Source organism: Acanthaster planci, linkage group LG08 (assembly GCF_054643075.1).
Source record: "Acanthaster planci isolate LZ-2023a linkage group LG08, COTS_SCS, whole genome shotgun sequence".
In the NCBI taxonomy this organism is placed as follows: Eukaryota; Metazoa; Echinodermata; class Asteroidea; order Valvatida; family Acanthasteridae; genus Acanthaster; species Acanthaster planci.
Window position 1 is genome coordinate 14,818,129 of NC_141784.1, and position 13,238 is coordinate 14,831,366.

Sequence of the window (13,238 nt, forward strand, 5' to 3'; positions counted from 1 at the left end):
GCCAACCAGAACTCATGCCAGAGGCAGAAGAATGCAGAGGCTTGGCTGTTTCAGAAGTGATGCACTACAAAAATACTGACATCACAGCAGCAGGTGCAAGAAGGCTCCTGGCAGCTATAGACACGACTGTTCCTTCAGGTAGGGGACTGCAAAAGATTGCACACAAATGCGGTGAAATTACAACTCAGGAGAACCTGCGAGACATAGCTGCAAAGAGGGGAACTGTGAAAGACATCCACGAACTACAGGGATTTGAGAGGGAGAGTCCAGTTGTTGTTGAGATGTATAGCCTGCATAACAACCCACTGAGAAATGTCCGGAAACAAACTCTCTTTGTGCCAGCAACACAAACCAGAGACACAGTCTGTGAAAATGTCACCCCCTCGAAGTACGTGTTCATGTATCATCACGAAAGCAAACTTTGCTAGAGATGACATATGCAGCGAGCAAAAGGGCAGAAAACAAAGTGGCCCGGACACTTTGGATGCACAGCTTACACGCCGTCCTGAATTTAACATGGGAGACGAGAAGGAAGGGGAACTGAGATGTGCTGCAAAAATGCTACAAAGTGAGGAGCCCTTGTTAGTGAGCAGTGTGATCACTGATGCAGACGGGCATTTGGCAGCTGGTTTGAAATCCCACATGAGGAGCAGAACTGACACGGACCCTGTGGAGCAATGGTCTGTCCTCATTTGAATAGGTCTTTATGTTCTGCTGTCGGTAAGGCCAATTTCAGTACAACTATGTTCCCCCAATGTGCATATAGAACTGAGAGACAAAGACAACAACTGAAAATCATTTTGGTGATGATGTAAGTCATCGTGCACAAGCTGAAGCCAGTGCAATCCTCGAAAAATGTAACGGAAATGTTGAGAAATTGAACAAGTTTGCAGCTAAGGCTTCAAACGCCATCCCAAAATACTGTGCAGGGAATCACAGTCTGTGCCAAAAAGGTTCACAAATTTGTAAAGGCAATTATAAATTCCCTTACATGCCACGCTATATAAGGGGAAAGCTTAAGTTTTCCAATGCTGTCAAGTTCCTTCTAAAAAAACTTGTGAAAAACGAATCGGGTATGAGGCTTTACAAAAAAACAAGGTACAGTATGAGTACCCAAAAGAGTGAAGCCATAAATCATGCTTTTGGAATGACCAATCCTAAAGGTAATCTCACCTTTTCAAGGAATGCTACAGCCAGAGATCACAGCTCAGTACACCTCATTAATAACAGGTACGCAAACTCCATCATAAAGAAACGCAAAGCGGCTGGATGTCCAATAAGCATTGGCACCCCAGCAGCACATGCTCTCGCTGAAATGGACAAAAAGCAAAAATATCACAGAAAGCATGCTAAGTCAAAAGGATATCAGAAACGTAGGGCACAATGTTGAGGGGAGAGATACAGTGCTTGCTTTACTGCATAGACCCTGTACAATCCACGACAATTGAATCCCGGGCAAAACGACAAATCCAAATGCAAAAAAAATGAAAATGTCCGATATGTCTACTCAGAACACAGTTACTGTGCAATGAATGTGTAAAGTGAACACAATCTGCCAACTTTTAAGTTTGAAAATGTTAGGGTTACATCACCCTAGGGGTTGAAAGCATCAGGGTTACGGTCATCTAGGGTTGAAAGTGCTAGGGATAGGGCTTACCCTTTTCTGGATTAGTCCTGGGAGCAACTTACATCAGTTACTTTAAGTGTTCTCCAACATGCACGGCGGATAGGTGTCATGCCCCTTGCATGCCCCTTTCCTCTTACAGGTTTTCCGTGCATTATTAGTTGCAGGGGGCTCCAGGAACAGGTGGTCCCAATTCACACAAAAGAAATTGTGGCAAACATGGCTTACATCGTACCCGCCATTGTGAAATACAGGGTGCACTGAACTAATTGAAGCCCATTGAAGACAATGTAAAATTCTACCACATTTTCAGCCCCGGTGCTGGCAACCAAAGTCCCTCAGGCCTCTCAAACAAAAAACAAAGTGTTCTGGGGTCATTCAGCTTTCAATTGATTTTCAATTGTTAGTAGGTTAACCGCTAAAATTTCTGATTATCCACCAAAAACAAACTCACCCTCCAAAAGAACTCACCCCCAAAAAGTGAACGTTCCCAAGTCTGTCAGCGGCCATTTTTCAAATGACATCCCTCCACCTTTTCAGGCTCTTGGGACAATTGTTCAGAAGGATTTTTCTATGCTTTGCCCTGGGATGGGAGCCCTTGAATCTAGGGAGTTCATTCTGGGCTATTCTTCCACAATCCCACAATTTCTTGTGCCTTAAAGTTTTCTATTTTTCAAATAAAGTGTAGGGGTACTTTTTGAACACCTTGGACTGGCGAAGACTTTCCCTTGAATTTGGCAGTGCACCCCTATGATCAGCACCACAATTTTTTGCTGGTGATCTGCATCCTTAAAACTCTGTGTACTGAGGTATAGGAAATTGAATATTCAGCATTTGTTGGTGCTTGTTAAGATCTCACAGCAACATCAGATCTAATGCTTGCACAGTTCCTTGTGTTGTCATGCACCCTAAATTTACATGTGCAGTTATTGCCCTCAATGAACTCTTTCTTCTGGAGTTATTTTTGGAATAAATAACCACATTGTGTACAGCATTTTGTGTTTTGTTTGAATCATTTTTATTGTGGCATTTGTACAAAAGCGTATTTTACAAGATTTCATGATCATTCTCTGTGATAAATAGCATATTTGGTTCCTTATGAACTCAGTTTTCCAGTAGTGGTCAACATTTTGTTGGCCAGTCTTAGCTAAATTCATACTACGCCTTTGAAAACTGATGTATTGGAGGCAGGAGAATTACAAATCAAATAAAATTACAAATGTTGCATGGATAATGGAACAGTCTATCAAAATTTTAAAAGTTTATTTACGACGGCAAGAGTAGGTCTAATATCAGTGATTTTCCTGTCTCTGTTTCCTGGTCATATTAAGCAAAACAATAAGCATTGCTAGGATATTACTGGCCCGTCTTGTGCTGCTAAGATGCAGGCAGTAGTTGGATATTTTTTTGAATGTTTTCTATTATTTCTGACTAAACAGTGATGATCATTGAACACTTTGAAGTTCCAGAGTTGCAACTTTTTCTGTGTCCTTCCTGTATGCTTGTGTATATTGTACTATGATAAAGTTATTCTTGTTTTGCAAACAGTACCTCTGTAGTATGCATTTTCTATTCCCAAGTTGAATGCTTGACCAAATTGCGCTTAAGAGTTAGCCCCACAACTGTCGATACTTGAAATATTCTATTTTTTTTTATATTCATGAAAAATAATATATACCATTAACTATAGCATGACATTACCTAAATCGGTGATTTCAAATTAATTACACATATTTATTTTTGTCACAAAAACACAGTATCAAACAAACCAGCATCAAGAAGACTTCGGCAGACATTTATCAACTTCTCTGCAGCAAAACAAAGACAAATTTATAGTAAAGCTTCACAGAGGGCAGTGCAACGTGGTCGAGAGCTGATGAATCTGATTGAACTTGATGTGTCTGCATTCTCTCTGTTTGAAATGCCTCCTGTAAAGGTGTACGAGTTGTACATCAAGAGTTATGGACGGTCAAACTCAAAACAAGTAAGTGCTTTATATATTCACGAATATGCACAGTAGGCTTAGGCAATATTTCGGTATTACCGAATACCTCAGTTTTTTAGTACCAAACAATACCGACTAACAATCCATGAATACCGGAATACTAGCTAATTTGGTATTGAATTTCAGCACTGCAGTATTCTGGCTAATTTGTTCAGAATGTTCCCAGGACCCTCTTAAGACAACAGACATTTGTATCCACAACAGTGACTGCAGACTTAGTGGTTTCAGTTACCCAGTCTAGCATCGTGCTTGTTTTGTCTCTTTTGGTGAGGAGATAAGACGTAACGTGATACTTCAGGATGCAGCCATCAACCCACTTGTTAAAAGGTTTTGTTTTGCTGTCGCTAGTGTCGAGTTTGTGGTTTTGGAATAGCTTGTAGGGAGTGCTTCTTGTATTGCCCTCCAGCACATATCACAGCCCTACAGCTTGGAATGAAAACTCAGCGGGTCTTCCGTGTCTGCACTGGACTTTATTTTCCAAAGATTTTTATTGGCGGATGAGAAGATATGAACGATACTTGTGCTAGCCTTGTGCTCTCTTCGTGCTTTTTGTCCTTTATATAAAATATGTACAAGTATTGTGTGAAAATTTATCTAACCAATGTGTGTTCAAACTATAAAATAATTCCATAAATCTGCGTTCTGTTCGACATCCACGACAATCATCGATCAGTTTTAGTGTTCTCACAATCATTCCAACCACACAAAAAGAGAAGCAAAAATCCGATTCCTCAGTTGTCACTGGTTGTATTTCAGTTTGTCTGAAATAAATTGAGAACAGCGTGGTTGATCAAAAAGATCTCTCAGTTTTGATTAATCAAATACCTTGTGATGTGTTTTGAATAATAAACTTTACTGTCATAGGACAACATGTTTAATGTGCATGTGAAATTTAAAAAAAGAAACTACATGTGAAAGCATTGATCCAGGGATTTTTAAAGACTTTCAATCGCCATGGATGACGACAAAGCTAATAGTAACTAGACTGTATGCACATGTAGGCCTGTGTGTACCTGCAAGAATGTGAAGGCTCATCAACTAAAGCCCCCATCCATGTAAGTAGTCTTTCCAACACAAATTGTGTCATGGAGAGACATTTTTATTTAATTTTCTGGGTTTTTTTTAATTTACTTTTGATACCCCTGCATGACAGGATTGATAGATAGTTCTTGTTCATTTGCCCACTGCCTAGAGGGAGGGTGTAATGAACCCACTGAGAGTTCACGTAGTAAACTATTTGCATCACCACTTTGTTCAGGCTCCAGAGTCTTTTTGTCTGAGGTACAGGCAGAAAGATTCGAGTGTAGAGCAAGCAACCCTATCCCTTTGGGGTGGGTGGAATTTTAAAAAAATATGTTCCTCCCATGGCTTTGTGCATTTCTCTACAACCAACTCCTACCTTGTTGACCTATGCTCCAACTTTTTGCAGTCCACTCTTTACAGCAACCAGATTTTAAACTGATGGCCTCTTGTGCCCTCACGCTCGCAGCGATGCAAATTTATTTGCATCATTGCTTTGTTCGAGCTCCAGAGTCTTTAGTCTGAGGTATGGATAGAAAGATTCTTTGCTCCAACTTTTAGATCCCCTCAACTGTCCTTCCATTTGCTCCTTTATAACGCGGGCGTAACCCTCTTAGCCAAGTCATAAATGCTTGAACTGCTCACATAGTTTGTGTGTATGCGCCCTAAATGGCGCTAAGGCCAGTAGGCAGCAAATAAGCCTTACTAAGATTGACCCTCAAAAGTAATTGATCGATATGATGCTAAGATGTTGTTGCTTCCCCTCATTTTTGTGATAATATCTAATTTTGCCATTGTTTGCCTGTCCTCATCATGTACCTTCAAAGTAATTTCAGAGATTTGGTACAGAAGGCAACATTTAAAAGGGCATTTCCAGTTTTGCCGGGTTTTTTTCTGACTTTTCTATAATTCGCTCTTTCATTTAGCAATATATCGAAACGTTAGGGACAAAATGCTACTGATGCCATTAAGAACAGGAGGAGCCCATTGATTTTTTAATCAAGTTAACTGCAGTTCTGTGTGATGGATTTCTTTGGTTCAAATGGATTTAACCAAAGTAATTCATAGACTTCATTACTGTGTAAATTCAAGAATAATATTTTATGACAGAGAACCGGACTTTCATGCTTTAGAAACCCTCCTACGCCTTTTTTTCTATTGAGTGAAACAGATTTTCCTTTGCCACTCCGCATTAGAAACAACGTAACAGCGCCACCACTTGGTCGAATTTTATGATTCAAACACTGAACTGCATGTCAGAAATAGATCTGTTTAATGATGGTACAATTGTTGTGATTGGACAACATTTACGACCGGACTTTCCTCGCCAAATAATCATGCTTGTTTCATTGACGCGAAAGCGTCTTCTTTTACGCGTGTTTTGCTATACCTACACAGCAATCGCACATGGAGAAGCAAAGCGACAGAGGGCAGATTTACAACGTAAGTTCAATACGAATATTAAGAATTGTGTTTCATAAAGTACCTGATAAGAACAAGGGAAACCTCTAGAATATGACAGTATAAAAGCTATGTACATGTGAGAGCAACTTGTGGTATAAAATGTAAAATGAAAACAGCGATAATGTTGCCCTGAGACTTTTTTTTTTACTAAGCTAGTTAGGCGTTACCATTTTGCACATGGGTAGGCCCCGCTTACGTACACACAAACAGGTAGGCCACGTCTAACGTAAGAACATGCACATGTAGGCTGAACCTAAAATGAAATTTGATGGGGCAGCATAATCTGTATTTTAACAGGGATAGGCCTACATTTGTTATAAGTGTTCTGTTTTTTTAGTATGCATTGTTCATCGCTTAATTTTTGGCTTGTCTAAAAACAATAATCAAAGCTAACGGTTACTACAAGAAAAATAAGTGTCAAATTTATTGAAGCATAGGCCGCTGCTTTCTCACTGTAAACCATGTCTATGACGCACAGTCCAAATTCATGTTTATCTCGTGATTTGAAGATGGGAGACACAAATTGGAAGACAAGATATGAAGGAAAAAGAATAAACGATGTTGCCTGCCCTCCATCCTTGGGTTATAGCCTTTATTAAAGTACTAAGTGGCTAACTAAGTACAACAAAACTAAGCCTGTCCTTTTATTTCCATTCCACGGATGAGACTAACAAAGTGGCCAGACTACTTGGCCATTGTAAGTGGTGGCTGCCCGTCTGATAAGCATACAGCAACCCCGCTCAAGAAACGGGCATCTGCCAGCACACTCTATGATGTGGAGGTTCTAGACCAGAGATCATCTAATGGGAGACAAGAAGTATTGATCCATTATATTGGATGCTCTACAAAATATGATGAATGGAGAGACCATACTGACATCATCCATCGTCATCCAGAAACACTTTCGAGTGATTCCAGAGACCTATTCAAGACAACACTAAAAACTGAAATTCAAGAAAAGCTGAACACAGCCAGGAAAACTGACAGCCGAGTTAGTATACACCTCCCAATTCAGAAGGAGACATTTGAGTTCATCAAACATAATGGTGTCAGAATTAACAACACATCAGCATGTGTAAAGTATCAACCAGTGCATCTGGACAAGCTTCTTGGCAGTGATTGGTGGATTAGAATCAACAATGAAAATGGAGACTTTGCATACATCAAGAGAGACACAGCATGTTTTTGGATGTTCAAAAGATGAGAACTGAAAACATTTTCAAGGTTACTTAAAAAAATCTCTCTCCATAGAGATTTTGTTTTTGCACTCAACTTTGTGAAGGGAATGGCACTTCATCGTGGATAAGTCTGGCAAACTTACATATAGAGATTTCACAGGACCCGAGCATTGGCGAATATTGAATACAATAGGTTTGGACAAGTTGCTAGGGAATTTCGCTTACGGTAAACTTCCAGTCCACATACAAGCATGGTAGATGTTAAAAGTCATGTACACAAAGTGCAACCATACGGAGAAATGAAATGAAGTGAAATCAATTTCAGCATTTAAAATGTTAACTCTTTGCTGGGTTTCAGATTGAATACCCAAAATATGCATGCCTTTTTCAATGTACAATGAACATTCATGTTCAGCAACAATGTACACCTTTTGTTTTAGAAATATAGGAAAGAAACCAGGTTTAAACTTTTCCTTGAATTATTATTGTTTATAGTTTTATTATTCAAATTCCAAAAACATTTAATCAAACACTTCAACTGTTGTCAATATGTATGCAGTTCAGTCAAACCTGAAAGGATTTAAAGAATAAATACTTGACTAAATTACGTTCAGTTATCTATTGTCCTATTTTTTCAGGTTTCTTTTCATTATTATTCAAATCTCGCAAAATTAATGTTATGGTTTTTGAATATACTGGCATGCAATTTTCCTCGGGTTTGCTGGTTTACTCGTTTTTTACTGCACCATTATGAAACCCCCACGCGGTATGTGGTATCGCCCACACACACCGTGCGCGGGCGCGTTCGGATGGAGATGAAGCAGGCCAGAAATGGCCCTAACGTTTCCATATGGTCCCTCTCTGCTTTGCTTTATGACAGCCATGGGCTTACTCCCCTTTCAACTAGTACCTTTAAAGTGATGGATTCAGAGGTTTGGAAGAGAAGCCAACAAATTAAAGGGCATTTCCCAGTTTTGCCAGTTTCCCTTGACTTTTCCCTGCTCCAGCCTTTCCTTTGGCAAGCTCATCTTTGCCTTTCTTTATTATATCCAAGGGGCTTATTCCCCTTTTCCTCATGCTCCTGGTTTTTTTGTGGAGCTAAACTTTGTTTGCTCCCCCTCTTGGGCTAATGGGGGCTCGTTCACCCCTCACCTGCTCCTGCCTGTTTGCTGAGCCAATCTTTGATTACTTTCATAGCCAGAGGGCCCCTCACCCTTTAATATAATTATACACACTGAAATATATAAATTTTATTTTCCATTTCTACTGTATTTGTTACTGTTTTAAGACTCCCTCTTTTGGGGAGGGAGGGTTGTTAAAACTGTTTCAAAGGCATAAAGCTGAAATGGTTGGCTATGATATAGGTCAATCATCATCCCCGGCCATGATCATTGGGGCCCTGATTGCCTTTCATTGCACTGTGCCTGGTCGACTGGTCCCTTGTACTCCTTGTACACATTCCATAAGGACTCAATCATTGCGATGTCAACTTTTCCCGTTATTTTTTTATACACAGAACCCATCCTAAGTGAGTGAAAAAGAAAGTGTTTCGGTATTTTCCATTTCTTTCTTAATCTTATTTCCAACATTTTCCATTATTTTCATGATCATATTTTATTTCCGAATATATGCGTTTGTGATCTGTCATCACTTTACCAGGTATAGTACGAAAATATTTACAGCTGTGATGTTGCCAAAAAACAGGTTTCTTGAGGCCATCACTTGCAAAGCTCCTTGTAACTGCGAGGTTAAAACTGAAACTTTGTGAATTGGGTCTGCGTTGCAAATTGCACACCCTACCTTGAGTCATCCCTCTTTGAATAACGGGGGGCTGGTCTGGTCTTGTAGGCCTATTGCCCACAATTTGCTATCGAGTCATACTATTTCAACTTGCTTTACTGTCTTCTAAATTTCTCCTGACCTCATTTAGTCGCCAAATAACTGCTCACTGTTAGCTATTTGTGCCTTATGATACCCCCATTATCATAGGTTCTTGGTCAAACTATACTAAAATGGCATCTTGACCAGAGCATTTGTGACTAAAGCTGGTCCAATCCTTTGTATTTCGTAGTGTCAGCTCACGCTAAGAACCACTGTGCATTACACCCTTAAGCACTTAAAGGCTGTCTACTACCAACGCAGGGCCAGTTATCTCTTGAAAATGCCCTTGCATTTATTGCATTGTCAAGTATTAAACCTAGGGGCCTGTCTATCCATTTAGTAATCCCATTTCTCGTATATCCACCATTATTATTGTTCAGTCGTGACACCATAAAACACCACATGTGTGTCAGTGTTTTCGAAAGATTTTCCAAGTGTAACAAACCGGTGACCATCTTCATAAAAGTATTGTACTGATAGGCTTTCCCAAAGGTCTACATGAAAGTCTTCCCACTCCAACGGGCCCCAAACTGATTATCATAAAATGGCATGTATGGCAATTAAACCCTGCTTGCAACAATGTCACCGATGTCTGAATGGCCTTAGCAAACTGTGGAATTTGATTAATGATGCATGCGCATTTAAGTTTAAGCACAAGCTATACAGTTGTTCAGGAAGCCCAGATAAGATTGCAAGGACATATGCATAGCACAAATCAATTAAACAACGTAACAACTTTTGTCCTATATGTTCCCCAATCATTTGTCAAAGCAAGGGACAAACCAAAGGATTATACAACCTCCTATCGTGATTGTGACTCAGAAAAGCACGTGCCATAGACCAAACAATGACTTCAATGCAAAAAAATACCTGAGGAACGCACACTATGATGCTGGCTGACCTAGCTACTCTACCTACGCAAATGCACTATTCTAATGCAAGCAGAAAGGTTAAAATGTTCCTTCACTGAGCCTGTAAAGGCTGCGAACCCTAGCCCTGTAGGTCTACATTCTGTGTTATTGCGTTAGCGGCAAAAGACAAATATGCCCTCCAAAATAAAGGCGTTCTGCCAGAGACCTTAATTCCCCCTGAACTTTTCCTGCCGTTTCCCTAAATCCATCCATCTGGAATTAGAGGAGCACTGTCGGGGTAATCCTGACCGGGTCCTTCACTTTTTGTGTATTTTATACATCACATGAATTATCCTCACATAGCATGAATCATCTTTACATAACTAGTCCTTAACCCTAACACTCCTCAATCCTTCACCTGTTGGAGGACTGAGGACTGTTAGGGTTAAACAGGGTCATCTCATAATATAGTGAAACATGGAAAATGTGTTTATGCCTTTGATAGATCTGCTGGGCTGCCCAACACAACTTGTGAAACCATGTTGGGCCACCGAAGGCCTGCACACATAGGACTACTACTCGTTGCTTATTTAAGACCTCTCCCACAAGGAAGCATCCACAAGGAATTTAATCTCTGGCTTGGGTGGTGGGTTCTATTATGCTTGGGGGTTTGTATTAGCCATGCTCTCAGCCTGGTGTGAGATAAAAGAACATACATGCACACGGACATACACAATCATATACGGTCATTGTAAGATCAAGGATGAAAATGTGAAAAATCGAGACGGAGTCTCGGAGCAGGTGGATGTCACCAACACCCTGTGTGGGCCTAACAGTATTGGAGCGGACATCGGAAAAAGATTTGACACAAAAAGTTCAACAAAACTCCTCCTGTGGTCAGGAATGGCAAAGGCCGACAGGCATCCAAGCCCAGTGGAGATGAACTCTATTTCTTTTGTTTTTTTTCAAATATGGAAAAAAGGGCATTTTTGGTCCAGGTTTTTGGCTCTTTCACACATTTAAGAAAAAGGCTTTCTTTTTGTCAAGATTTTTAGCTTTTTTAGCAGTTCTGCAAAAAAGCATTAATTTTGCTTTGATTTTTTTTTTAAATTTTGCAAAAAAGGCATCCTTTTTTCTTTTGGCTTTTCGCAATTCTGTGAAAAAAGGCATTACTTCTGTTCTTTTTTTGGGGGGGCTTGTTTGCAACGTTGCAAAAAAGGCACTGTTTTTGGTCCTTTTGAGGGGCTTTTTCACAATTTTGCAAAAGAGTCATTCTCTTGTTTTTTGGGGGGCTTTTTTGCAATTCTGCAAAAACTTCAGTACTGCCCTTCTTGTTTTTGGCTTTTTTTGCAATTTTGCGAAAAAGGCATTCTTTTTCTTCTTTTTTTTCTTCGTTTTCTTCTTCTGCTTAAAAGCCTGTTTGTTTTGACGTTAGTGCTTTTGCAACTTTGGATCATCATAAAACTTGTATCAATAAAGAGCCCTTATGCACAGACGGTCCTAGAAACATGACGTCATGATGCAAAATCATTGCCTAATTTATGACGTCACAATGACATCATCACCTTATTTATGTTGATTTTTGAATGTTTCATTTTTTCCCGTAGGTTTTGCCATCATGAGGAGACAAATCTTGTGACATTAAAGGTGCACTCTTTAGGCCCTGTATCTCCTGAAGTACATGTTCTATCTGGTTGAACCGTGGCAGATAACTTGAAAAAGAGGCGTTTATATACAAAAAATGACTTGATGTGATGATGCTGTAGTTGTTCAAATGTACAAAAGAATGTGTAGCGGGTATAATATGAAAATTATGGCACCTGCTTACATTATTTATTTGTTTACTAGTTTATGCCATTTTTTATTGTCAGCCAACCAGTGCAGATTAGTGCGTTTCCGGTTAAGCTAGCAAAAGTTTTCACACGCTGTACAAAAATACAAATATCCTAAAAGATACATATATTTAAAAACAACAAGAAAAACCCAGGGAGTCTGTTCACAGAAGATAATTATTAATTAACAATAAAAATAAATAAAGGGCCTAGCTCGAAGTTGTGTTGAAGTTGGGGATGACTTGTCCTGGCTTCACTTGGCACTAAGCTGGGGAGCCTGCAGTTGAAGGACTTGCAGTTCAAGGGGGCTTGGATGAACTCTGAGGGCCGTTGGCTATGTGCAGATGGTGTGTAGGACTCGGTGCACAGTCTCTCCTTCCCCGGCTTGAGTAAATCAGGTGTGGGGAACACAATGCATGCGACTCCGCTTCAAGTCACTCCCTGTCCAGCAGTACATACAGCTCGATAGGCTCACTGATGTTACCCTAGTGCCTCAGTGCTAGTGGTGTCTTTGCCTAGAGCAGGATAGGGACGAATATGTAATTGTGGCAGGTTCAATGCAAGGAAAGATTACAGAGACAACAGAACAGTCTCTGTTGAGTCCAATAGCCAAGTGGAGAGGAGGGTCACTGGCCACTGAATTTATCTGCTCCTCCTCAAGGACTCGTGTGGTTGCTTGCAAGTTCTGCTACCAACCTGCCCACACGTGCTGCCAAGCAACCCACACTTTTCTAAGAAACTGCATGACCTAACTCTGGGGGAGGTAGAATTTCAAAAAAAATGGGGGCACAAAATTCATCCCATTACAAATGCAAAAAAGCCCTCTGTTCTGTTGACAAAAAGACAGATAAGCTCTCATTTTCCTTTGTCTTCTGCACAAAACCCATTCACTTTGTGCATGTTTTTTTTCTGTACACGACTTTACTGCTTTGCAACTTTGGACCTTCATCAAACTTCAAAGTTACACCAAGGAAAAACCTCAAAGCAAAGATAATACTCAAATAATAGTGTTATGATGACATCATCAAGTGATTAATTATTAAATTCTGAATATTTAAATATTACGTTAATGTTGTTAAAATCCATATAAAATCAACCATGGCCTCCCGCAACACTCTGTTTGCAGCAAGTGCCAGAGTAAAATTTGGTTGTCAATTCATCTTGTGTGGGTCAAATCACATGACCCTTCCTTCTGGTCGAAACCGGAAGTGGGCTTATTGTTTAAAAGTCGTGATAGGTACATGTATCAACTTCCTTTCAATGGTGTTAGTGAGTGGGAATATAGTATTCTTCAAAACATCTACCGATGACGTTATGTAATTGGTGGACCCCTCTAGCAGCAGGTTGAAAATTCTAAAAAATGAATTTTTGAATAGATGTCTG

General features: G+C 39.9%; 1 protein-coding gene across 4 annotated transcripts in view; it reads left to right on the plus strand.

Moving 5' to 3' along the window:
• wdr60 (WD repeat domain 60) overlaps positions 1–13,238 on the plus strand; it is a 270,009-nt gene that overhangs the window by 93,992 nt on the left and 162,779 nt on the right. For 3 of the 4 annotated variants that reach the window (XM_087140251.1, XM_087140254.1, XM_087140252.1), the window contains 2 exons: positions 3,382–3,608; positions 6,048–6,092. In XM_087140251.1, the coding sequence (XP_086996377.1) occupies positions 3,382–3,608; positions 6,048–6,092 (272 nt within the window). The remainder of the gene's footprint in view (positions 1–3,381; positions 3,609–6,047; positions 6,093–13,238) is intronic. The other variant, XM_087140253.1, reaches the window with a different exon arrangement.